This window comes from Rhinopithecus roxellana, chromosome 3 (genome assembly GCF_007565055.1).
Source record: "Rhinopithecus roxellana isolate Shanxi Qingling chromosome 3, ASM756505v1, whole genome shotgun sequence".
Classification (NCBI taxonomy): domain Eukaryota; kingdom Metazoa; phylum Chordata; class Mammalia; order Primates; family Cercopithecidae; genus Rhinopithecus; species Rhinopithecus roxellana.
In genome coordinates, this window is record NC_044551.1 from 154556530 (window position 1) to 154583138 (window position 26609).

General features: G+C 38.7%; 2 protein-coding genes across 15 annotated transcripts in view; one reads left to right on the top strand and one right to left on the bottom strand.

Annotated features, from left to right (window-relative positions):
- PKD2L2 (polycystin 2 like 2, transient receptor potential cation channel) overlaps positions 1-26609 on the top strand; it is a 49936-nt gene that overhangs the window by 21937 nt on the left and 1390 nt on the right. Inside the window, exons 9-14 of one of the 4 annotated variants that reach the window (XM_010388072.2) lie at positions 6358-6478; positions 8128-8229; positions 9758-9822; positions 10935-10989; positions 21176-21288; positions 21666-21773. In XM_010388072.2, the coding sequence (XP_010386374.1) occupies positions 6358-6478; positions 8128-8229; positions 9758-9822; positions 10935-10989; positions 21176-21288; positions 21666-21756 (547 nt within the window). In that variant the 3' untranslated portion in view covers positions 21757-21773. Of the gene's footprint in view, positions 1-6357; positions 6479-8127; positions 8230-9757; positions 9823-10934; positions 10990-21175; positions 21289-21665; positions 21774-25068; positions 25740-26609 lie in introns of those variants that run through there. The other 3 variants (XM_010388075.2, XM_010388073.2, XM_010388074.2) reach the window with 3 other exon arrangements.
- Positions 23164-26609, bottom strand: part of FAM13B (family with sequence similarity 13 member B) — a 91948-nt gene continuing 88502 nt past the window's right edge. For 7 of the 11 annotated variants that reach the window (XM_030927610.1, XM_030927606.1, XM_030927607.1 and 4 more), the window contains one exon: positions 23164-25619. In XM_030927610.1, coding sequence (XP_030783470.1) covers positions 25496-25619 — 124 coding nt within the window. In that variant the 3' untranslated portion in view covers positions 23164-25495. The remainder of the gene's footprint in view (positions 25620-26609) is intronic. The other 4 variants (XM_030927608.1, XM_010388068.2, XM_010388071.2 and 1 more) reach the window with 3 other exon arrangements.

A 26609-nucleotide genomic window follows, 5' to 3' on the forward strand; every position in this document is an offset into this window, starting at 1 on the left:
ACCGTGGGTAGTGAAGAGGAAAGAAAAGTATAAAGCACAGAACAGGTAGAGAACTTTGGAATGGGTTAATGAGAGGACGTCTGTTTTTGGTAATGACGAGTTAGGCTATTCAGATCAATCTCCTCTTGAGGACAATTTTAAAAGCTGGATGACACAAAAAACAACGAAAAATTAATAAGAAAGTGAGTAATAACTGGGTCAAAGTCAGAAGGCCACAACCCAGAGAAGTAAGCCCAGCACCCAAAGCTATTTGCCCTGAAGGCATTTTTAAGCTCTTTTTTCAAAATTTTTATGGTGATAAATATATATAACATAAAATTTACCATTTAAACCACTTCCAAGTGTACAGTTCAGTGATATTAAGTACATTCATATTGTGCAACCATCACCCCCCATCTCTCTTCAAATCTCTTCATCTTGGAAAACAAAAACTCTATACCAATTAAACAATAACTCCCTATTTTCCCCTTCCCCGGCCCCTGTCAGCCACCATTCTACTTTTTGTCGCTATGATTTTGATTACTGTAGGTACAACATATAAGTGGAATCATATATTATTTGTCTTTTTGTGACTGGATTACTTCATTAGCATAAATGCCCTTAAGTTTCATCCATGTTGTAGCATGTAGTCAGAATTTCCTTCCTTAAAAAGGCTGAATAATATTCTATTATATGTGTAGTCCACATTTTGCCTATTCATTCATCTGTCAATACACATTTGGGTTGGTTCCACATTTTAGCTATTGTGAATAACAGTGCTGTGAACATGGATGTATAAATATCTTTTCAAGACCCTCCTTTCAGTTCCTTTGGTTATATACCCAGAAGCAGATTTGCTGGATCACATGATCTATTTCCCCTCCAGATTTATTAAGGTATAATTAAAATTATATATATTTATGCTATATGGTGTGATGTTTTGAAATATGTATACATTGTGAAATGATTAAATCAGGCTATGTTTAACATATCCATCACCTCTCATATTTACCATTTTTTGTGGTAAGAATATTTAAGATCTACTTTCTTAGCAATTTTCAAGTATACATTATTAACTATAGTCACCATGCTATACAGTAGATCTCCAGAACTTATTCTGTCTAACTGAAATGTTACACCCATTGACACACATCTCTCAATTTCCCTTGAACTCCACCTCTCCAACCCCTGGCAATTGCCGTTCTACCCTTTGCTTCTATGACTTCAATTTTTTCAGACTCCACATATAACTGAGATCATGCAGTATTTGTCCTTCTGTGCCTTGCTTATTTCACTTAATATGATGGTCCTCCAGTTTCATCCTTGTCACAAATGACAGTATCTCCTCCTTTTCAAAGATTGAATAGTGTTCCATTGTTTATATATGCCACATTTTCTTTATCCATTTAACCATTAATAGACATGTAGGTTGATTCCCTATCTCGGCTAAACAATGCTGCAGTGAACATGGGAGGGCAGATATTTCTTTCACATACTGATTTTATTTCCTGTAGATACATATACCAAGAAGTGGATTGCTGGATCATATGTTAGTCCTATTTTTAATTGTCTGAGGAATATCAATACTGTTTGGCATAGTGGCTATATCATTTTACATTCCCACCAACAGTGTATGAAGTTTTCTTTTTGTCTCCATCCTCAATAATACTTGTTATCTTTTTGATAAGAGCCATTCTAACAGGTGTGAGGTGATATCTCATTTTGTTTTTTTGAGATGGAGTCTTGCTCTGTTGCCCAGGCTGGAGTGCAGTGGCATGATCTCGGCTCACTGTAACCTCCTCTTCCTGAGTTCAAGTGATTCTCCCACCTCAGCCTCCCAAGTAGCTGGCATTACAGGCATGCACCACCACACCTGGCTACTTTTTGTATTTTTAGTGGAGATGGGGTTTCACCATGTTAGCTAGGTTGGTCTCGAACTCCTGACCTCAAGTGATACACCTGCCTCAGTCTCCCAAAGTGCTGGAATTACGGGTGTGAGCCACTGTGCCCGGCCTAATTTGCATTTTCCTGATTAGTGATGTTGACCATTTTTTCATATATCTGTTGACCATTTGTGTGTCTTCTTTTGAGAAATGTCTATTGAGGTCCTTTGTCCATTTTTAAATTGGATTATTTTCTTTCTTTCTTTTTTTTTTTTTTTTGAGATAGAGTTTTGCTCTTGTTGCCCAGGGTGGAGCACAATGGTGTGATCTCGGCTCACTGTAACCTCCGCCTCCCAGGTTCAAGTGATTCTTCTGGCTCAGCCTCCTGAGTAGATGGGATTACAGGCATGCACCACCATTCTATTTTCAGTAGAGACGGGGTTTCTCCATGTTGGTCAGGCTGGTCTTGAACTCCTGGCCTTCATTTTTGTGTTTTTTTAGTGGAGACGGGTTTCACCATGTTGGCCAGGCTGGTCTGGAACTCCCGCCCTCAGGTGATCCACCGGTCTTGGCCTCCCAAAGTGCTGGGATTATAAGCGTGAGCCACCTAGCCCTGTTCACTTTTCTTCTTTTTTCTGTTTCTCAGACTCAATAATGTAAATTATCCTATCTTCAAGTTCATTGATTCTTTTTTCTGCCTGCTCAAATCTTCCTTTGAATCTCTTTAGTAAATTTCTCATTGTGCTTATTATTTTTCCATCTTGGAATTTTTTGTTTCTTTTTAGGTTTTCACTTTATTGATATTTCCGTTTTGTTCACATTTCCTTGATTTTATCCATGCTTTCCTTTAGTTCTTTCAGCATCTTTAAGACAGTTATTTTAAAGTATTTGTCTAGTAGGTCGTCATCTGGTCTCTCTCAGAGACAGTATCTACTAGCTTGCGTTTTGTTTTGTTTTTGTGTTTTCCACTGAATGGCTCATATTTTCCTGTTTGTGTATCTAGTGATTTTTTGATGAATTTTTAGATTCAAACTTTGTATGTCTTGTGATTTTGTGATTTTTAAAAAATTCAAACCAAGCTGAGTGTGGTGGCTCACATTTTGGAGCCATTGCACTTTGGGAACCTCCTAGCACTTTGGGAGGCCAAGGCAAGTGGATCACTTGGGCCCAGCAGTTTGAGACCAGCCTGGGAAACTAAGGGAGACCATGTCTGTACAAAAAATAAAAAATAATAAAAATTCAAACCAGACATTTGCATCTAATAATGTGTTAACTTTGAAAATCAGATTCTTCCCCTTCCCCAGGGTTTGCCATTTTTTGTTCTTATTTTTTATTTTTATAGTCTGGCTCCATGCCAAGGATCACCCTGAGTTGCACACTTAAGGTCTTCTCAGGTTTTTCCTCAGCCTATGCCCTTCCCTGGGAATGCACAATGACTTCCTAACTTGCCCCTGATACGGAGTTTGTTCTGAATGTCCTAGTCTTTAATGTCTGGATCCCAAAAAAGGAAAAGAGAAGAATAAAGTGAGAGGTAGGGGAAGGATAACAGCCCTTTAAATCCCAAGGACATTGCTTCAGCTGAAGGACAATGGTCTTGCAACAATGGAGGAGATGCAAGAATGGCTGCCCACCTCAGTGCCTGCATCTCCACGATCAGAAGCAGCAATCAGCAGTCACCATACAGATCCCCAATATTTGAAAGACATGGTATTTTTTCCCCACATGGCTCCCATAAGCTACATGCATGCTGCTTCACAAACATGTGAATGAATCCCATCTATGAGGCTAATGAGTAGGGGATGCATAGCTATTGAGATAAAAGCTGAAATTGTCCAAAATTAACTGCAATTTACTGTCCAAGCCTTTCCCTGGAAGTTGCGGGCCTTCTTCAACAGACTCTAGAGTTCCAAATTAGTACATCTGACAGATTCTGCCCATGTAATTATTGTCTAGATGGGGACAGGGGAGAAATAGTTTCCTGTGGTTCTCTTTCACCTTCCAAGAATCTTTTTTTTTTTTTTTTTTTTTGCTGATCCAGAAGAAATAGTTGAGAAACTGTGTTACTGGCCACCTCTCAGGAAGGAGACAGAGGCAAGGTCCAGGGACTGCACAGTGTGTGTGTGTGTGTGTGTGTGTGTGTGTGTGTGTGTGTAGGGAGAGGACTATCTAGTCACCTTTCTATACATCATAAAGGAAGCTTGAATTGCTACACCCTCAAGTTAAAGATGAATCTCTTGTAGTGACCCAATGAATGACTCCGAGAGAGACTGGAAAGTCTTATTAATGACAAATGGCATGTTATTATGAAACAGGCTTTTAGGTATTATAATTCAATAAGGGAGAACTCTATCTAAAGTTAACAGGGGCATCAGAAAGTTACAAAACAGTATTTTCATTCAATATAACCCTGTATGTTGAGGTGTCATGGTGCTTTCAGCTTGCAAAAAAGAAACAAAATGGATAAACTAAGCTCCAATTAAGAAAAGAGAGACTGTATTTGGAGCCTCCAGTTTCTATGAGATTATAACCATTCAGTAAATGCTTCAGTTTTTGTCATTCTCACTATTACAAAGCAGAAGTATCTTAACACTTTCCTGACAGAAAAGGGTTGAATGGAAGCTTTGCTTACTAAGCTAATTTCTGGAGAGGAGAAAAGAATGAGAATGGTTCCTTTATCTTTTTTTTTTTTTTTCAACTCAAAGATAAAAAGATAAAAGATCATGGCAGAAACACTAAAACAGAACCTCTTATTCTCCTATGCCAGAAAAAAATATTTGATTTGTGGTGAGACTTGGTTTCCTTCCAATTCAGTATTTTCTCTATCTTATGGAGGAAAGCATTACAAACCAGTACTAAAAGCAAGATCAATACTTTAGGTATGATTTGGTCAGGTCTTACCTAGGTGCCAAGGATGGAATCTCAGATAACTCTGAGTCCGAGGACTTCATGTAGCCCATTTCTTTGAATGCTTTTTCTTCCTTCATTAAAGCTCTTTGCTCCTTTTATGTGACTGGCAAAAGCAATAAGGGACAAGCAGCCTTTCTCCCTTTTCACTGACCAACTACGCAGAGTTATCAACATACGATTAAAAATTTCTTTCCACACACCTGTAATCCCAGCACTTTGAGAACCCAAGGCGGGTGGATCACCTAAGGTCAGGAATTTGAGACCAACCTGGCCAACGTGGTGAAACCCCATCTCTACTAAAAATACAAAAATTAGCCAGGCATGGTGACACGTGCCTGTCATCCCAGCTACTCAGGAGGCTGATGAGGCAGGAGAATCGCTTGAACCAGGGAGACGGAGGTTGCAGTGAGCCAAGATCCCACCACTGCACTCCAACCTGGGTGACAAGAGGGAAACACCGTCTCAAAAAAAAATTCTTTCCAAATTTCCTCATAGAATAAAGAACACACACACATAATTTAAACTGATATTCCTGGTATGTCTAGTGAGACCACTGCAAGTTAATAATGAGAAAATAAAATAAGATTTTCAAGTTAGAAAATTCTATTTGTTACTACTGTGCTACTCAAAGTCTTAATTTCTTCATTTTCCATCTTTAAAATTAGAAAAAGGAAGGTTTGAAATACTTTAAAGTTAAAGTGGTATTTCTTATCAAACCAGGCTATCAAAGAGGGTAAAATAAACCTTAGGATCATGTTGAGTATTATTATCAGCACTTGTTTGAGACTAGCAAGTGACAAATTGTTGGCATCCCTATTTTATCAGAATTTAAGAGTTAGTTAAGACAAAAATTCACTTCACTGACATTAGAAAGTTTAAGGCTCTTGGGTCTAAACCTTCTACAAGTTGAAAAATCACTTGTTGAACAAATTCAAAGTTCTAATGTTTAGAAGGGCACAGGCATAGCCGGCCAAGGAGGCCACTGCCAAAACCAGTTAGTAAACAGGTATCTCAGGTTCAAATGTTATAGGTGGGCTGGGTGCGGTGGCTCATGCCTGTAATCCCAGCACTTTGGGAGGCCGAGGCGGGCAGATCACTTAAGTCCAGGAGTTTGAGATCAGTCTGGCCAACATGGTGAGGCTGTCTCTACTAAAAATACAAAAAAAATAGCCGGGCATGGTGATGCATGCCTGTAATCCCAGCTACTTGGGAGGCTGAGGCAGGAGAATCGCCTGAACCTGGGAGACAGAGGTTGCAGTGAGCCGAGATAGCACCACTGCACTCCAGCCTGGGTGACAGAGTTTGACTGTCTCAAAAAAAAAAAAAAAAGTTATAGATGAACACTGAGTTCACATTCATTAAAGCGGTCATTTCCTACATTACCTATTCAGCTATTGAGGTACCTTAAGTCTTTCTTTTAGGGGAATTTTCTACATCCAATTTTACGCAACTCTGTACTAACATAATTAAAGTCAGAAAGCATATGCCATATGCTGCTAGATATCCTCTTAGAGACATTAGTAACTCCCATCAGTTGTCATGTATGTACATGAAGGTATATGTTTTCTAATGTTTTTCTCTCTTAAAGATTTGCACAATTTCGAATTGTTCTTGGAGATTTTAATTTTGCTGGTATTCAGCAAGCCAATCCTATCTTGGGACCCATTTACTTCATCACTTTCATCTTTTTTGTGTTCTTTGTCCTGCTGGTAAGAATGATAATATATATTCCTTACATTTCTTACTTTTTAGAATAAAAAATAAAATTACTCATTTAGAATAAACTATTATTTCTGCTCAGCTGTCAGGGTACTTTACATTTATTAAGAATTGTGTGGATCCCTAGTAATCCAGGTTCACTAGTCCAGCGACTGTTTTCAAGTTGTCCAATGGAGAATCTAATCACAGTAGTTAATTTCTGGGTGTTTTAGATGGGAATGTGCTAAATCCTTCACTTAAATAATCTGAATGTCCCAGGTCTCTTCAGGCTGGGACAATGCATGCCATGAGCCATGAATGTGGCCATTAATATTCTGCCCATATTGCAATGGCTTTTGGCCCTTACAGCTAAACACTTAACACATTGTGGTTTTCAGGAGTTATCAGGATGGATCTCTCACACGCACTCAGAACAAGTCTATTTGGGCTTCCTAACCAAGGAACCTTGCCTTTCTAGTCAAGGCATTGTACTGTACTCCATGAAAACACTTTTTGTCAGGCACGGAAGTTATCCCTTGGTGACAGACAAGACTCTTAGGGTGACAGAGCTGGGCCACAGTGAAAGGTGGGCTGGTGGGGTAAGAATATCCTTTCTACATTTGTGTTATCTGGACATTAGCAGTTGCAGGAGCTGTAGTAAGACTGTGAATTTAAACAGCTTCATAGAATTTAAAAACAACAGTAACAACAAACACCCTTGGCTGGATGCAGTGGCTCACACTTATAATCCTAGCACTTTGGGAGGCAGAGGCAGGCAGATCGCTTGAGCTCAGGAGTTCGAGACCAGCCTGGGCAACATGATGAAATGCTGTCTCTACTAAAAATACAAAAATTAGCCAGGCTTGCTGATGCACACCTATAATCCCAGCTACTTGGGTGGCTGAGGCATGAGAATCGCTTGAACCTGGGAGTGGGAGGCTGCAGTGAGCTGAGATCGCACAACTGCACTCCAGCCTGTGCAACAGGGTGGGACCCTGTCTCAAAAACAAACAAACAAAAAACACCCTTATGAACACATAATTACATCACTCTAAATTTTCTTCCATTATGTAATATTGCATATATATAACCAGTTCATATGCATTCTTTTACATTCTGCTTTTCTCATTTGCCATAAACATATTTGCCCATACCCACACACCACACGTTTTCTATTCTACTTATTGTCTGCATAGTCATTTCCCCATTTTTGAGCATATGGGTTACTTTTAAAACTTGATGTTTTGCTTCTTTTTTATTATTTACTTGAGACAGAGTCTTGCTCTGTCGCCTGGGCTGGAGTGCAGTGGGTGCGATCTTACTCGGCTCACTGCAACCTCCACCTCCTGGGTTCAAGAGATTCTCCTGCCTCAACCTCCTGAGTAGCTGGGACTACAGGTGCACGCCACCATGTCTGGCTAATTTTTGTATTTTTAGTAGAGACGGGGTTTTGCCATGTTGGCCAGGCTGGTCTTGAACTCCTGTCCTCAAGTGATTCACCCACCTTGGTCTCCCAAAGTGCTGGGATTACAGGCGTGAGCCACCATGCTTGGCCTACTTTTAAAATTTAAATACAATTTTACAAACCTGAAACTTGTTAAAATCACTAACATTTAAACTAAATTTTTATTGAAATAATTATTTGAATATTTATCCCTAGAATATGTTCTTGGCAATTATTAATGATACCTATTCTGAAGTGAAAGCTGATTATTCAATAGGCAGAAGGCCGGATTTTGAACTTGGTAAAATGATTAAACAGGTAAGTCAGATTTCTTTCCTAATTAAAATTCTAAGACAAATCTCATACAGTTTATCCTCTTGTAGTTTGAATACCACTTAATCCCAAGTGGTCGTGTTCTCCCCACTCCCACCCCCAGGGTTTGTTTTGTGTTTTGATCCAGTGTTACTGATACTCGCATTATTTCATTACTACAGAAGTGAGATATGCTCTCTGGCTTCAAAAATGTAGCCAAAATTATTTCAGAGTGCAATATATCAAATAGTGAGTGATCTCCTAAATGCAAAGCACTGTTGAGTATTATAATAAAACCCTCTCTTCCTTCCGGAAAGTTTTTGCTCTGGATGCTGTTAAATTTCTATCAATCTAAACTCAGAACTCCATGTGTCTTGTCTTCCTCACTTTCCTGTTTCTGTTCATGGCGACACTATCCTGTCAAGTCACTCCTGGCTCAAGAAACTTGAAAAGAATTTGTTTGCTTGTCCCTTAGTCTATTGTCATGGCACATGTATAGTTTATCTTTGTAGTTCTTGTTTACATTTGTGGAATACTTTAAATTCTAACTGCCGCTAGACGAGGCTTTCAGTACTTTTCTCCCAGCCTTCACCATGGTAACATTTCCTGACTATTCTAGCCTCTTCCCTGTGCCAGTCCAGACGTGGTTTATCAGTTTCCCTAGGCCTGTCAAGTCCGAATTCCTTACCCGAACATTCCAAATCCTCAAGTCTCACAGTCCCAACCTATCTTCATTAACTATAATTTTACTATAGTTTCTATCTTTCTGCCTCTATTTACAACACTGTATGTCCCGGCTCATCTGTTCTGAGCACTATGCTTTATACCATGCTTGTTCTCACTCTCTCCTCTGAGCCTCTGCTCAAATCATTCTCTGACCCCTGAAATATTCCTACAGCTCTTCTCTCTTGCTATCACTCTATTCTTCTTCAAAAAGTGGAATCTGTCCTGTCCTCCTCTCAATATCTACCTCAGTTTGAGCTGTAGCAGAGTTATATGTGTATCAGTCATACCTCCCCTGCCAGTCTGGCCATCTCTGCATACCCCATGTTTCTAAAGCATAGCACTTCACAGAGAAGAGGTCCTAGTAGCTGTGGGGTTAGTGGGGTTTACAAACTTTGCCCAAGAACTAATATGTAAAACAAACCAAAAAAACTGTTAAGCTGTCCCCCAATTAGTTTGCTTTTTTTCCCCCATCTTCTATCACTTGAATATGATGTTGGTTATATTCATTAAAAGTGTTAACATCCTTAACGCAATACATGTTAATGCTTTTTAAAGATTTTTGCTTTTTCCAAGTTCCAGAGTAATGCCCCCAACTGAAGAACCCCTTTTGTGTTTTCACCAGCAGGCGTAAACCACATGTAGCAATGAGTTCACGTGAAAGAAGGATAAATCATAGTATTTACCTCCACAATCCTTTAGGGTAGCAATCCAGAGGGACAAGCATTCCATATTTATTTTACTTTGATAAAAGATTAATAATAAAGGATTTATTTTGATGAATTTTCAAACTATTTTAAATTATGCCCAGAGTTACAAAAATGTTCTCGAGAAATTCAGACTGAAGAAAGCTCAAAAAGATGAAGACAAAAAAACGTAAGATGACTTTTCTCAAATGTTTAACTTACCATTTTAAAGTTCTATATTACAGGAGAACCTTATAAGGTTGTTTTTTTTTGTTTTGTTTTGTTTTGTTTTTAATAGAGACAGGATTTCCCCATGTTGGTCAGACTGGTCTCAAACTCCTGACCTCAGGTGATCCGCCCACCAGGGCTTCCCAAAGTGTTGGGATTACAGGCGTGAGCCACCATGCCTGGCCATGAGTAAGGTTTTTTTGTTTTGTTTTGTTTTTTTCTTGAGACGGAGTCTTGCTCTGTCGTCCAGGCTGGAGTGTGGTGGCCGGATCTCGGCTCACTGCAAGCTCCGCCTCCCGGGTTTACGCCATTCTTCTGCCTTAGCCTCCCGAGTAGCTGGGACTACAGGCGCCTGCCACCTCGCCCGGCTAGTTGTTGTTTTTTTTTTTTTTTTGTATTTTTTAGTAGAGATGGGGTTTCACCATGTTAGCCAGGACGGTCTCAATCTCCTGACCTCGTGATCCGCCCACCTCGGCCTCCCCAAGTGCTGGGATTACAGGCTTGAGCCACCGCGCCCAGCCTCGAGTAAGGTTTTAATTGCAAAACCACAAACAACCTATGTGGCGATTCTAAATACACAGTCAGTACACCCACGAGTGCCTCCTAATTTCTGAGGACATCAGAAATTGTAGCTAATTTAAAATTAATATAATGCCTGCCATTCTACTGAGAAAAAACTGTAAGAGAAAGCTGGAGGGGACAATAAAGTCCCTCTAAAAAGGTAGGACACGATTTTAGTCTAAATTAAATGCATTTACTTGGCTATAAAAACATTTACAGACAATACTTATGGATAATACTTACACTTACACTATATTTACACTTATATTTATTAAATGACTTTGGTATCAAAATAATTCCCAAACCCAGAACTCTGGCAGTGGAACATAAACTTTTTTTCAGTTAATGACATATGACACTGAAGAACTTGTTAATGATCACATTTTCCAAATAATTAGCATTATCTGAAATAAATATTATTCAGATCCTTACTACAGATCTGATTGTACATTATGGTGGCATTTCCTTTTTTATTGTCATTTGCCTCTGATTTTTATTTTATGTTTTCAGTAGCAAAGGCAGCGGAGATTTGGCTGAACAAGCCAGAAGAGAAGGCTTTGATGAAAATGTAAGATTTTAATTTTTTTTCATAAACACAAGTGGTAGCTGTATTAGAAATACGCTCACAAAAATGCTCTGGTTAAGAATTGAAATGATTTGCTGTTTTTCAGGACAGTAACTGTCATCTCCAAATAAATCTCCCAGATCTAGATCCTTACATGTTTAGGACAAACCATTTGGATTTCAGATGCTTCCTCTCTCCTACCTGTACTCTCTGCCAGATACCTAACCCTACAGGTGTACACTCACTGTGTGAATATCACACTGGGTATTCATAGTGAGTACACTTTGTGGAGATGATTTGGGTAACTTTTCTTTTGTAATCACTAATGTGATGAATTACTTTAACACTTTTGTATTTCAAAAACTGTAATATGTAACATGTATCTGACAATAGCAGAATTTAAGGAACACCTATGTTCCTTAAATATACTATTACCACTACCACTTAAAAAAAAAAAGTGAACCATTGCTCTACTTCTGGTCACCACCTCTCCCCTCCAAATGCTCAGAAAGAAGACAGCAGGGTCAGGAGACTGTAATAAGCAAGCAAATAAATATTGAAGTTTCTCATTTTTGGATAAAGGAATTACAAAAATGGAAAGGCTGAAGGTGAACTTTGTGGTGCTGGATTGGAATCTAGATCTACTTGTGTACACACATGTATTTTCTAGCTCTGTCCAATCCACTATGAGGGCTAGAAGCAACACCCTACTAGCCATGAGTACAACTAGTACCCAGATCTTGGTTTCCAAACAGCATTCTCCTCTAAAAGGAACTGGGGCTCCTTGGAGGTCTCGCTAATTCCAGGGCTGGAAAGTACAGCTGACTCTTGAACAACACGGGTTTGAACTGCACAGGTCCACTTAAATGTGTAATGTTTTTACCTGGATCAAAAATTCAGTATTTGCAGGCTAGGGAGGGTGACTTTTCCCCATATGTGGGTTCTGCAGGGCCAACTGTGAGACTTGAGTATATGCAGATTTTGGTGTACTAGGGAGTCTTGGAACCAATCCCCCATGTATACCGAAGGACAACTATACAAGATGAGTCTGGAATAGCTTATTGAGGCATAAAGTAAAACTGCTCAAAGAATGATGGAGAATCTGTTAAAAGAATCAGTTTAAGGGGCTCAAAGCTGGCCAAATTTGAGAATATTTAAACACTATGATGAATGATTCATAACCCATTGAATAAAAGGATTCCATGAATGAGACATTTACAGGCCTCTCCATCAAATACTCATTACAAAAAGAAAAGCAGTAATGTTAGGGTGGAGAAGTCTGACAGCACCTTAATCAAGTCAGTGACCACTATCAACACTGAAACAAATGGAAATTATATGCTGCCTGAGAGGAGGCCATGAGAATTAGCATCCTCTCTGTGACATCCTTGTCAAAGACATATAATCTTAACCTAAATCAAGACAAAATTTAAATTGAGGGACATTGTACAAAATAACTGGCCTGTTCTTCAAAGTGTCAATCATGAACTCAAGGTAAAGCTGAGGAACTATTCCAGATTAAATGAGATTAAAATATGTCAAGTAAATACAATGCATAATCCTGGACTGGATACTTTTCCTATAAAGGCATCATTGGGACAACTGATAAACTTGAAAGGGAAACACAGACGTATCTATGGATTCATAGACATATCTATGAATATTAATTTTTTGATTCTGATGGTTATACTACAATTATAAAAGAGAATGTCCTTTTATGGAGGAAATGCAGGCTGAAGTATTCAGGGATGATGGAGCATTCATGTTGGTGGCTTTCAAATACTTCAGAAGGAAAAAATATTTGTATTGTTCTTGTAACTTTTATCTAAATTTGATATTTGCCTTTTTTTTTTTTTTTGAGACCACACCCAGATAATTTTTGTATTTTTAGTAGAGACCGGGTTTCACCACGTTAGCCAGGCTGGTCTCAAACTCCTTACTTCCTGCCCGGCCTAATTTTGATATTCTTTTAAAAAAATCAGGCCAGGTGTGGTGGCTCATGCCTGTAATCCCAGCACTTTGCGAGGTGGAGGTAGACCATTCCTGAAATAGAAGGTGACGTGAACTGAAAGACACACTGTGTATGGGGAAACTTTACCTAGAATGGTCAATAAGAGGCTTATCCAAGTAAAATTTGGGTTTACTTAAAGAAAATCAGGTTAGCATAACAACATTCAACACCATAAATCAACAAAAGAACACCTACAATATATTCAAGGAAAGAAAATGTAAATCAAGGGATTTTATATTCAGCAAAGCTGTGCTTCAAATATAAAGGCTCAAACATGCCTGAAGTCAGGAAATACTATTGTCTTTCTAAGGATTCTACTAGAGGATGAGCATCAGCCAACCAAGAGATGACTGGAGAGGCTGGGCGAGGTTGCTCACACCTGTAATCCCAGCACTTTGGGAGGATCACTTGGGCCCAGGAGTTTGAGACCAGCCTGGGCAACAGGGTGAAACCCTGTCTCTACAAAAAGTACAAAAGTAAAATTTTTTTTAAAAAGTTAAAGAATGTCATTTAGAATTAATAAACCAGTAAGAAACATTAGCATAAGTGAACAATGGTAAATAATAAGACTTTTCTTGACTTAAAAAAAATTTGTCTTGAGACAAGGTTAGCTCTGTTGCCCAGCCTGGAGTGCAGTGGCATGATCACAGCTCACTGCAGCCTTGACCTCCCTGGGCTGAGGTGATCCTCCCACCTCAGCTTCCCAAGTAGCTGGGATTACAGGCATGCGCCATCACACCCAGCTACTTTTTGTGGTTTTTGTACAGATGAGGTTTCACCATGCTACCCAGGCTGGTCTCGAGCTTCCAGGCTCAAGTGATCCATCCGCCTTGGCCTTCCAAAGTCTTGGGATTACAGCTGTGAGCCACTGGGCCCAGGCTTTCTTTCTTTCTTTAAATTATATAGTGATGGCATCTCACTGTGTTGCCCAGGCCGGCCTTGAACTTCTGGCCTTGAGCGATCCTCCTGCCTTGGCCTCTGAAAGTGCTGGGATTACAGGCATGAGCAACTGTGCCCAGCCCTATTTTATTGATTTTAAAACACTTGTTTTTTCACATTTTAACATCTGTGAAATCAGAATGTGTTTTATAGTTAATGGTCATAGTTTAATTGACATTGTTTACCTAAGTGGTACATGAAATAATGGTATGTCTTACAAAAGACATCATCTCTCATATACAGTGAAAAATAACATTATTGAATATAATTGGGTAGCAAAGGAGAGGAAGATGAAGAAAAATTTACAAGTTAATTTGCTTGTTGATCACAGGAGGAAAACAAAGCAAGAAAGGGAGGACTAAGGGCATATAAAAGATAAAAGATACACAAAGATGGCCAGGTGCGGTGGCTGACATCTGTAATCCCAGCACTTTGGGAGGCTAAGGTGGATCACCTGAGGTCGGGAGTTCAAGACCAGCCTGACCAACATGGAGAAACCCCATCTCTACTAAAAATTAAAAATTAGTCAGGTGTGGTGGCGCATGCCTGTAATACCAGCTACTTGGGAGGCTGAGGCAGGAGAATTGCTTGAACCCGGGAGGCGGAGGTTGCAGTGAGCCCAGATTGGGCCACTGCACTCCAGCCTGGGTGACAAGAGCAAAACTCCATCTCAAAAAAAAAAAAAAAGATATACAAAGACAAACCAATAGAACAAAAATACACATATTTCTATAGGGCAAAATTACCAAAACAAAACAAAACAAAAACAGACCTTACACAGTAAAAGACTTAAAATATAAATATAAAACAGTATAACTGCAACCAGATATATCTAACATAAATACATGCAAATAAACTTAATTTACTTAAAAAGAAAAACATTTTCATTCAGCAAAGCTGTGCTTCAAATATAAAGGCTCAAACATGCAAGAACTCAGGGAATACTATCACCTTTCTAAGGATTCTACTAGAGGACAGATGGGGTTTGAATCACAAAGCAAACCCAGTTCTATGCCATATCCTAAAATATATACTTAAAGAGATTCCAAAATGTTAAATATAAAAGCATGATCAAAGACCTAAAAGGCAAACAAAAGATAACAGGGGACACAACTGAATATAAATCAAAGGATTCTAGACAAAAAGCTCCAAATGACCTGAAGTCTAAATGACTTTATGAAGCTAAGATTAATTTTATCAGTTACAAATATCTATGCACCAAACAACAGAGTATCCACTTGCATAAAGATTACTGGATTTTGGTCGGGCGCAGTGGCTCAAGCCTGTAATCCCAGCACTTTGGGAGGCCAAGACGGGCGGATCACGAGGTCAGGAGATCGAGACCATCCTGGCTAACATGGTGAAACCCCGTCTCTACTAAAAATACAAAAAAACTAGCCGGGCGAGGTGGTGGGCGCCTGTAGTCCCAGCTACTCCGGAGGCTGAGGCAGGAGAATGGCGTAAACCCAGGAGGCGGAGCTTGCAGTGAGCTGAGATCCAGCCACTGCACTCCAGCCAGGGCGACAGAGCAAGACTCCGTCTCAAAAAAAAAAAAAAAAAAAAAGATTACTGGATTTTAAAAAGGAGAAATAGGAACACACAAAAACACAAAGAACAGATCAAGAAAAATAAATGGATTAAAAACCCAAAACATACTAATAAGATGATCTTACAGTTGTATATTAAGTTCTGTACTCTCATTCATAAAAATTGCTCCTCTACTGGGCCACAAAGAAAGCCTCAACACATTCCAAAAGCTAATGCAGAAAAAAATTCTCTAAAAACAACATAATAAAAATATGTTAGTAACAAAATCAGAAAATGAAAAAATTCTTTGACTAAAAAATATCAAAACTCTCTATTAAATGACTCGAGTCAAAGAAGAAATACAGGCCGGGCGTGGGGGCTCATGCCTGTAATCCTAGCACTTTGGGAGGCCGAGGTGGGCGGATCACTCAGGAGTTCAAGACCAGCCTGACCAACATGGTGAAACCCCGTCTCTACTAAAAATACCAAAATTAGCCGGGTGTGGCGGCACATGCTTATAATCCCAGCTACTCAGGAGGCTGAGGCAGGATAATCACTTGAACACCGGGAGGCGGAGGTTGCAGTGAGCCGAGATCACGCCAGTGCACTCCAGCCTGGGCAACAGAGTGAGACTCGGTCTTAAAAAAAAAAAAAAAAATGAAATCATAGAATTCCAAGAAAACAAAATAATAAAAATCCCATGTAGCAGAATCTATGAGATAAAGTAAAAAAATATCCAGAGGAAAATTAAGTCTTAAATTTATCGATAAAAATAAAAGAATATAAAGAAGTGAATGTTAGCATTAATTTTCAAAAAAAAAAAAAGAAAAAAATTATTAAAGTAGAATTAATGAGTTATAAACAAAAGTAGTAGTATAAATAAATCAAAAGGCTAGTTCCTTGCAAACCTCAGTGAAAAGAAATCAGTAGGTAACTAGTGGAATAAAGGAGAGAAAGTATAAACATGCAAAGTAAGAAATTACAATGGGGGAAATAAGAAAGGGAAGGAATTAAAAGATCTCACTAAGATACTTTTTTGTGTAATTCTATGAAAATAACGTTTGAAAAACTGAATGAAACGGGTAATATTTCTATGCAAATAAAATTTATCAGAACTGAGCCCAGAAGATTAAAAAGCCTAAACAAATCCATTCTGTAGAAGAAATGAAGTCATCAAAGAGCTGTCTCCAAAAAGAAATGAAGTCATCAAAGAGCTGTCTCCAAAATCAGATGGTCTTCACAAGGAAATTCTATAAGATTTTAAGGAGCAAACAGTTTCAAGCTATTTAAACCATTCCTCTTTGCCCTGGCAAAGAGAAAAGAGAAACTCCCAAATTATGTTTATGAAACTACTATATATTATGCCAAAAACAGAAAATCTCATGTATAAATCTTGAAGCAAAAACCCTAAATATTAGCAGATAGAATCTAACGGCAACAATAATCAAGATTCAGACAGTATTTATTTTAGGCATGAAAAGATGGCTCAAAATTGGGTAATCAACTAATTAACATAATTCATTGCATTAAAAAAGGAAAACTGCATGATCATTTTTCACAAATGCTGGGTAAGTTTCAACACCCAATCTTGAGGGGAAAAATAAAAATCAATGATACTTCCTTAATATGGTAAAAACATTGATCTTATCCTCTTCACCTTAATAGGAAAACATTGAACATGTCAGGGACAAGATAGTGATGTATCAGAGGGGTAAAGTCAAAACAATTAGATAAGAGAACTACATTAGAGGTATTTCTAATTGAAAAAAGTAAAACTGCCTTTACTTATGATTCTCTTCAATTTTCTAGGTATACGATGATCTGAAAAATTACAAAAAAAAGATAATTAGGTAAAATGATAGGAAAAATAATTTACATAAACATCATATATGCAAACATCAATTGATTTGTTAAAAATTAAAATAGAAGACCTTATTTGTAACAGCAACAAAGTAGAAAATGCCCAGCAATTAACGAAATGTTCAAAACCAAGATAAAACTTTTAAGTATTCCTTAAAGACACAAAAATATGGCGGGGCATTGTGGTTCACACCTGTAATCCCAGCACTTTGGGAGACTTGAGGCAGGTGGACCACTTGAGGTCAGGAATTTGGTGACCATGGTGAAACCCATCTCTACTAAAAATACAAAATTAGCCGGGCATGGCGTGGTGGTGTGCACCTGTAATCCCAGCTACTTGGGAGGCTGAGGCAGGAGAATTGCTTGAACCTGAGAAGTAAAGATTGCAGTGAGCCAAGATCATGCCATTGCACTCCAGCCTGGGCAACAAGAGTGAAACTCTGTCTCAGAAAAAAAAAAAAAGACACAAAAATACACCTGACCAAATGAGAAAACATACTACACCAATCAGTCAGAGCCCACTCAGGAAGAAACCACAATATGTATTTCAAATAGAGAAAATATACGACAGTGAATTGGTTACTACACAGATATTAAGACAGAAAAAAGTGATATGACAACACTGAGGCAACTCATAAATAATGACTGCAGGAAAAGGTTACCATTCCTAGGGCTAAGATCACAAAAGGTGGTGTTACTAGAATCTACTATCTTAGAGAAGGGGCTTGCAGAGCTGTTGCTCAGTCCTGTGATGAGAAGGTACCTCACTGCTGCTGCTGATAAAGGTTGAGTATTCTTTATCCAAAATGCTTGGGACCCAGAACTGTTTTAGAGTTCAGATTTTTTTTTAGATGTTGGAATATCTGCATTATATATCTGCATTCCTAATTCAAAAATCTGAAATCCAAAATGCTCCAGTGAGCATTTCCTTTGAGAGTCATGGAGGTGCTAAAGTTTTGGATTTTGAACACTTCAGATTTCTGATTAGGGATACTCAATCTGTACTTCTTGAGTGGGTGTGATGAGGCTGCTTCTGAGTATGCCAAAAGCAGCTAGATGCTACAACTGGAGCCACTGTTGCTGGAGATAACTACCATTGCATAAGCAATGCCAATAGAAACAGAACAAAAAGCAAAACAACAAAAAACCACCACCTTTCTCCCCTCTATCCTGCAAATACTGGCAGAATCTAACAGGAATCCAGCTATTGAGAGTTTAGGGAATGAAATTTACAAAGCCTAAAACCCAACATCACAGAGTGTAAGAGGGTAAATTTTGAGCTCAACAGTTGGTCCATTTCACTCTTGTGGCATACACATTTGCACTTCCAAAAATGATGATTCCAAGCTTCTATCCAGTCAGATCAAACTATCCTTTATACAAATGAAGGTATTTTTACCTTCTCCCTAAAAAGGGAGAAGCAAAGTCCCAACAGTAATTGTATCCATCTGTGCATGTTTTATGACCTCTTCTAGTTGAATCACAATTCCTTAAGAATATTTTGCAACCTAATGTTTAAACTACAGTTAGCCACCACCACTATTCCTTAGATAAAGGAGAAAGAAAATATATACATAACAAGCAAAGGAGGAAATAGGAATAGGGACTACAGTCTGTTTCTGTAACAGATTACAAGGCTATAGTTGGTATTTATAACTTCCTTCTCCTACCCATTCCATATCATTCCCTTTGCCTACAGCCAAGAGCTCAGCTAGCTGCTTTAGGATTAACTTAGAATCTGAACTCTCAGTGGTCCTGTCTTTAACGGAATGCTGTGGTTTCCCATTACCTTTTACTTTCGGACATGGAAGTATTAAGAGGCACCCCAGAGAATCCCTTGGGCACAGTCCGCACTGTGCTAGTTTGTAGCAGTAATCCAATTTTCCCTTGGTAATTCGGATCAATCACCTCAATACATAAATAACCACTTCTTTCCCTGCTGGTTCTGTAAGCATGAGGAATCCAAAATGGTCAGGTGGCAGTCTCAAATTCAGTTTAAGTCAACTGTTGTGCCTTTGGTGGAAGCATGCTATCTATGAGGGTCTGTTTCTTTGGGTCTCTCCTGCTACCAATTATTCATCAGTTAAGAGTTGTCAGAAAAACAGAAATCACATTAAGTAGTTCAAAAAGAGGGAGTTTCGTATATAGAATTTGCTTCTGAGATATTACAGAAGTATAAGGGCCAATATGAACATGAAGATCATTCAGACAACTAACTGCAGGAGGCAGTTACCACAAGGGAAGGAGGTAGGGCGACCAGGACATAGGAGCTTGGAGCAAGGGTCACCGAAGAGTTGGTGCTCAGCTTATGAGGAAAGGTACCACTTCCCTCTGAATGTCAAGGAAGGCTTCACAAAAAGAGTGATGGCTGAGATGGGTTTTTAAAATAAGTTTACTATGCTATTCTACCTTTATTACTAACACATCCACTTTATAATTGGCCTGGTCATTTAGAAATGGTTTCAGGGACTACCACTTTTTAGCACATTAGAAGTATTAGTAAATGAGCCAAACCATGGGTGCTGTGATGTGTCCAAAACAAAACTAGGATTGAAAGCCATCCTTTCCTGCTTCGAGTATGTTCGTTTAAGGCTTGGTGCGGTGGCTCACACCTGTAATCCCAGCACGTTGGGAGGCCGAGGCGGGCAGATCACTTGAGGCTGTGAGTTCAAGACCAGCCTGGCCAATGTGGCGAAACCCGTCTCTACTAAAAAGAATACAAAAATTAGCCAGATATGGTGGTGCATACCTGTAATCCCAGCTACTTGGGAGGCTGAGGAAGGAGAATCCTTTGAACCCAGAAGGGGTGGTTAGCATTTAACTTCCACTTTGAATGCTAAGATTGAGCCACTGCACTCCAGCCTGGGTGACAGAGTGAGAGGTTGCAGTGAGCCGAGATCATGCCACTGCACTCCAGCCTGGGCGACGTAGTGAGACTGTCTAAAAAAAAAAAGAGTATGTTGGTTTAAAGAAAGGCACTCTCTAAGACAGTTTCTCTGACCAGAAGAGTACACACTTATGAAGCAACCAGAGTGTATGGCACTAGGCATCACCAACCTCTCTGAGGAAGGTAATCAGAACCCTTATAAAGGGATGCACTTTGCTACCTGGCATTATTGCTGGCGCAGGGAAGTATCATACCAATTTACTGAGAAGGTTTTGAATCACATCTGGGTGCACTGTCTACTCTTTCTTCACCTTTTTCTAGTGCTATGGTTATTTTCCACAACACACAGGCCCTTTTTATCTGTAGCTGGGAAAAGGGTATTTGGACACCCTAAGGAAAGCGGTGGTAGTGACAACAGTGCACAGAAAGGTTCAGCAACACAATTTTTGGTGGTACAAACGGCTTGTTTTTGGATACGTAGACAGATTGGAGTACACACACTGACTACCCAATGCAGTAATTACAAAGAGGGGGTTTTGAAGTCATCTGGCTGAAAAGCTGCTGGAAAGGCCAAACATACCCACAGATAGACTTTGAATCTAATTACTAGTTACATTTGCTACACTGAAGAACAGAGGTATGGAAAGAACATCTTACCTTTGACCAAAAGAAAGAGAAAATAATTCAGATGGAGATACTAAAGGGAAAAGGCAGTGAAATGCGAGTAATTTATAATTTGTTTACAAAGCTTCCCTAACTATGCCAGACAGCAATTACACCAATCAAGTCCTCTGACGTGACTTCGCTGACGCACACCCAGGCAGGGCAAAAAGCCAGCAGGGCTTAAAATCTGAGGGCTGGAGAGGAGAACAGCTTAAGATCCTCAACCCTGTGATGCTTGTGTGCCAAAAACTTGAAATAGAGAACTAAAGATTGCAGCCTTTACTTATCCTCTACCCCGACAGGAGATTCAAAAGGCAGAGCAGATGAAAAAATGGAAAGAGAGGCTTGAGAAAAAGTATTATTCCACAGAAATTCAAGATGACTACCAGCCTGTCACTCAAGAAGAATTTCGAGAGTAAGCTTATGTTCTAACCAGAGTATTATGGGATATCATGACATGGGCATTAAGGACATGAGTTAAACACATTATTTTCCTGAACCTAAAACCTCATTCTATCGGGATGCCTTTATTTTCTATCCAATTTTAAAGTTGCGTATGACTCCATTTGCTTAAAAGGTGAGAAGCTTTTGATTACATCCCCCTATCTCTAAATAACAGAAACTGCCATTTATATTTGATTTGCATAGCAGATACTGTTCTCCACACAGCTTTAGAATATTAGATCTATTACTGGGCACAAGAGGCACGTTTTAGGAGCTTACAATACTACCTTCCCAAAGCATTTCAAACTAGTTACTGACTCATTCTCTACTTCCTTCTAAATTTTCTAGACTCTTTTTATATGCTGTGGAGCTGGAGAAGGAATTACACTACATCAATTTGAAGCTAAATCAAGTGATGAGAAAGGTTTCAGCTCTATAGTATTGAGACAAGTGGAGGTAAGAATCTGTGATGCAATCACTGAGCATTTCTTATTCGTGTATTACTTCATAAACTTGTACGCGTTTCAGGCACACTTTAAAAAGTACTAAATAGGCCAGGCGCGGTGGCTCAAGCCTGTAATCCCAGCACTTTGGGAGGCCGAGACAGGTGGATCACGAGGTCAGGAGATCGAGACCATCCTGGCGAACACGGTGAAACCCCGTCTCTACTAAAAAATACAAAATAAATAAATAAATAAATAAATAAAAAGTACTAAACAATCTATCATCAAACTATCCTCAGGGTCAGAATTAAGTGCCTCTGACAGGGACTCACTGTACAATCTATGTATATTATGACAAGCCTCCAGTATACACACACTGGTACAAAGGATTTTATAATGAGGTTTCTTATCAAATTCTAGAAAAGTGAAAGAAAAGTACAAGAAAATGCTTCTAGTTCATGGGGCAGGTCTCTAGTAGTTCAGTAGGTAGATAAAGACAGTTTTCTCCAAGTTACAGAGTAGAAAAACTATTGGTGCTATCAAGTGCATCATGTACCATGTTCTGAATTCCTCTGGCCACAGATAAATCAATAAAGGCTTAGGATTCTAGGAAACCATTATATAAGACCAAAGTAACCTCCCTCCATTCTTTAGAATTTGAAGTCTTCTGGAAAAAGCCAAAGTGTAGAACAAACTCCTCAGCCACCTACAGAAATTTCACTAACATCTTCAAACTGGAAATTTACCTAGACCATTTCTAAGGTGTAATGCATTTAAGGTTTCCCCAAAATAAAATGCAGAGCAGGGTAGGCGTATCAGTGTCATAAGGAGTTATGTTTGGAAAGTGTAAATGAGGTTGCTGTAACAGCCTTATTTGGAGGGTTGGAGACTTGTGTGTGGCTGGCATTTTGGAAACTGGAGATAAATTCTTCTAATTTTTCTAGGCTATGTAAGCCCCCCTACAATAGCCACATGTTCTCTCAGCCCAAGCAACATCATTTGACCTTAGCACTCAACTTCCACATTGGTGCTCAATAGTCCCTGAATTTTAAAACTCGAATATAAAGCCATTTTTAGATTACTACTCACCTTCCTCAGGACAAGCTCTTCTCTTAAGAGACTGTACATCAAATGTTCTTAATGGGATAATTCATTGTAACAAGAAATGCTAACTGTTCTATCTGCGGCTTCTCCCTAGATTTGCACAAGGGAATGAACAACATGGCCCTTCCCTGCCTTACCATTTCCCAGAGTTGTAACCAGCCAAATAGTTTAGTGACCCTGTTGTTCCCTACCACAGCCCCCAGGTGGGATCATTTAAACAAAGCCTAAGGGTGATGGAATACTTGAGGACTTTTTTTTTTTTAAGCCCAATGGAAAAACAAACATACATTTACAATGACTTAGAACTTTCGAGTTCTTTTATTACAAAAGTCTGTACAATGAAGTGCCAGACACAGCAATGCAATTATACTGGTGGACATATATATATCTATATATTATTTGTATATAGATATACAGTTTTTATTTGTACCAAAGTAAAACTATCACCAACTGCCTAATTCTACCAGCTACTGCTCAACTATGACACACAATACCGTCACAGAGCATAAGTGCTGCCATGCCACTCTTACATATTCTACTCACAGCCAAACATTAACATTGAATAACATCATGAAGCAGCTGTTAATTCTAAAATGAAACCAGTCAGGCCACTGACTTATAAAAATATGGTACTCATATAGATTTAGCATTATAAAGAAGGAATATATTATTTAAAACATTTAAATAGTGCATATGGACATTTTTGCATGTGGTATATAAAATAAAACATTCATATAAAATACACAGTGCACACAAAATTAGATGTTTGGATACACTCCTATCTGGAGACTGAAGGAAATTATCTGAAATGTACACTGCATGATGAATTCAAATAAAAATGATACATCTTTTGGCATTTTCAATTTCACTTTTCTAGGTATACATTATGAATAACCTAGTTGTATCAAAAGGAAACCACACAAAAAGGGCAGGATTTAGTGCTTTTCTTTATTCCCCAACTACACATTCACTACTAGGTTTTCCCTCACCCTCCCCCCTCAAAAAAAGGCATTGCACACACGGGTGAAATGTGAAGTACTAGAACTGCTATTTATTATCAAACTACTTCATGTGCTTACTATGTAATAGTGCCAGAAGTCTGAGGTTCATGCTTCCCTCACCTTATTAAAAGATGTTGCAAAATTCCATTTTTGTATGGAACAAATTGTTAATATTAGCTAGTTAAGAAAACCATGCATGAGTCATTGCATGCAAAACATGGGTATAGTCAAGACAGTCATCAATCCAAAAAAGCACCAGAAAAAAAAAGTTAATTGCATGCAAAACATGGATATAGTCATAGTGAGACAGTCATCAATCCAAAAAAGCACCAGGAAAAAAAAAGTTAACACTTAGATTAAGCCTGACCCAAATCTGTTGTTGTACTGTTAGCACAAATGAAGTCACCATTCGGTAACAACGATTAGCAGAATGATACCGGGAGAGTACCTGAAGAAAAGCCATGCAAAGCCAAAGAAAAAAAAATATGCTAAGAGTTTATGACAAGGGGCATACCACTACACATCCTATAAACAGCTGCTTTAAACAGCATGTGATGACTGACCAAAGGGTGGTTCCTTAAGAGGGCGTTGTTGTTGTTGTTTTGGTATGGATTTTGCTCATTAAAACAGGAGGGGAAAAAAAAAAGATAACCCCCTGAAGGTACATGTGAAAATGCAGTGGTATAGCCCTTGTTAAGAACAGATTTACTTTAGGCATAATGATTACTGATTTAGGCCCATTGATTGAACACACAAATCTGAGCACCATCAGAGTTCCTACATACTGACATGGCTATTTTCTCACATTATCTGGAGGTGGGTTGGGGAACAGCGCGGATCTGATCCAGACAAATCACACCATTGCCAGAGGATAAACAGTAACTCAGGAAACAGTAACTGAAGTCCCATAGGCAGCATGTGGTATGATTCAGTTCTGTGTGTGATGTGTGGTATGTGTTTTCAATATACTAAGCAAGGTCACTTTTTGGTCTACCAACTGTTATCTTCATCCAGGAGCTGTGTGACCACTGAATTGCAAAATTTTACTAACATACTACCTGTGAGAAGGTGTCACTTTGGGAATTAAACAGAAAGGTATTCCACAGTAGGACTTGAAATCTCAGTTTGATTTTGGTTTTCTAGGAAAACAGAGAACACAGTTGCATATGTGCACTTTTATAGGCTTTTCTTTCAAATTTTCAGTCATTCTGTAAGAAAAAGGCAACAGAAGAATTCAGTGTGAAGATTTTCCTCCAATTTTCTTCAGTAATGAGAAACAAAAAGTTGGTAATAACAAAAAGTTTGCATTTCCAAAGTTCTTGAAGTTGAAAGAATAAAATTCTAGTCTTTTGCTAAAAGGATGTATTTGTAGTACAAAACAATGAAGGAAACCATGTTTGCTAAAGGTGGAGAGGACAGTCTGTGGTTAATATGGAACATCACTTATGCTCCCTTGAGAGGGCCTATTTTCTCTCCCATCATTTGTTTTGTTTACTGGCACCACAACCAAGTACAAAATGAGATTCTCTGAGTGCCTGACAAAATGAATTTAAGTACCAGCCAAGTACCCATGATGATAGCTTCAAGGAATACAACTGACTTTATGATATGAATTTTCAAAGAACGTATTTTATATGGATTTTGAAGAATCTTGCTTGCTTATAAGAACTTCAAGAAGCCTAAGCTTGGCTTTAATTTTCTTGTACTCCCTGTACTCCTCAAGCACTGGAACACGATCCTCTTTCTGGGCATTCCTAGGGGAGAAAATAAAATTTGTAATGTTCTAAAAATCATTTGGAAAAAAAGATCCAAAAGTTGTCTTAATATGAGACATACTGTTACTAAATATAAGTTCAAATAAAAAGTTGTTCTGTAAAAAAAAAAAAAAGTTATTGGACTAATACCCTCATCCCCAAGGAACATTTCTAAAATTTTTGATGGACTTCTCTACTGATAGATTAAATGATGCTATACTTACAAATAATCAATATAGATAACTGTAGGAAACCCAATATTTTAGTAGGACATCCAGCGCTAGACTCTGCCAGGTCTGTGAATGTCTATTAAGTGTTGGAGGCTACAGTGAGTCATTTAATACATTTAGTTAACTGTGGCTCCAGTGAATTGACATATAAAAGTAAATTATCTTACCTGCAATAAGAACAATTTTCTAACTTTATAGTAATGACCCAATGCAATTCAGTTTAATCACTAAAGAATCAAACTATTCTAATTATAAGCAAAATTTTCTTCCAATAATACAATGAAATAGAAAACACTTGGAAAAACGCATTTCTGCACTTCAATTTTCTTTTTTTTTTTTTTTAAGACGGAGTCTTGCTCTGTCACCCAGGCTGGAGTGCAGTGACGCCATCTCAGCTCACTGCAAGCTCCGCCTCCTGGGTTCACGCCATTCTCCTGCCTCAGCCTCCGGAGTAGCTGAGACTACAGGCGCCCGCCACCACGTCCAGCTAATTTTTTTTTTATTTTTCGGTAGAGATGGGGTTTCACTGTGTTAGCCAGGATGGTCTCGATCTCCTGATCTCGTGATCCGCCCGCCTCAGCCTCCCAAAGTGCTGGGATTACAGGCGTGAGCCACTGTGCCCAGCTCACTTCAGAGTATTTTTAACCATATGTGCCAACCTATATAGGAGACTCACAAAGCAAAGGGAATTACAGATATTTTAGAATTTGTAGTATTAGCTATCAGCTTGGTAAGATAACCCAGCTACTTAGAAAAATGT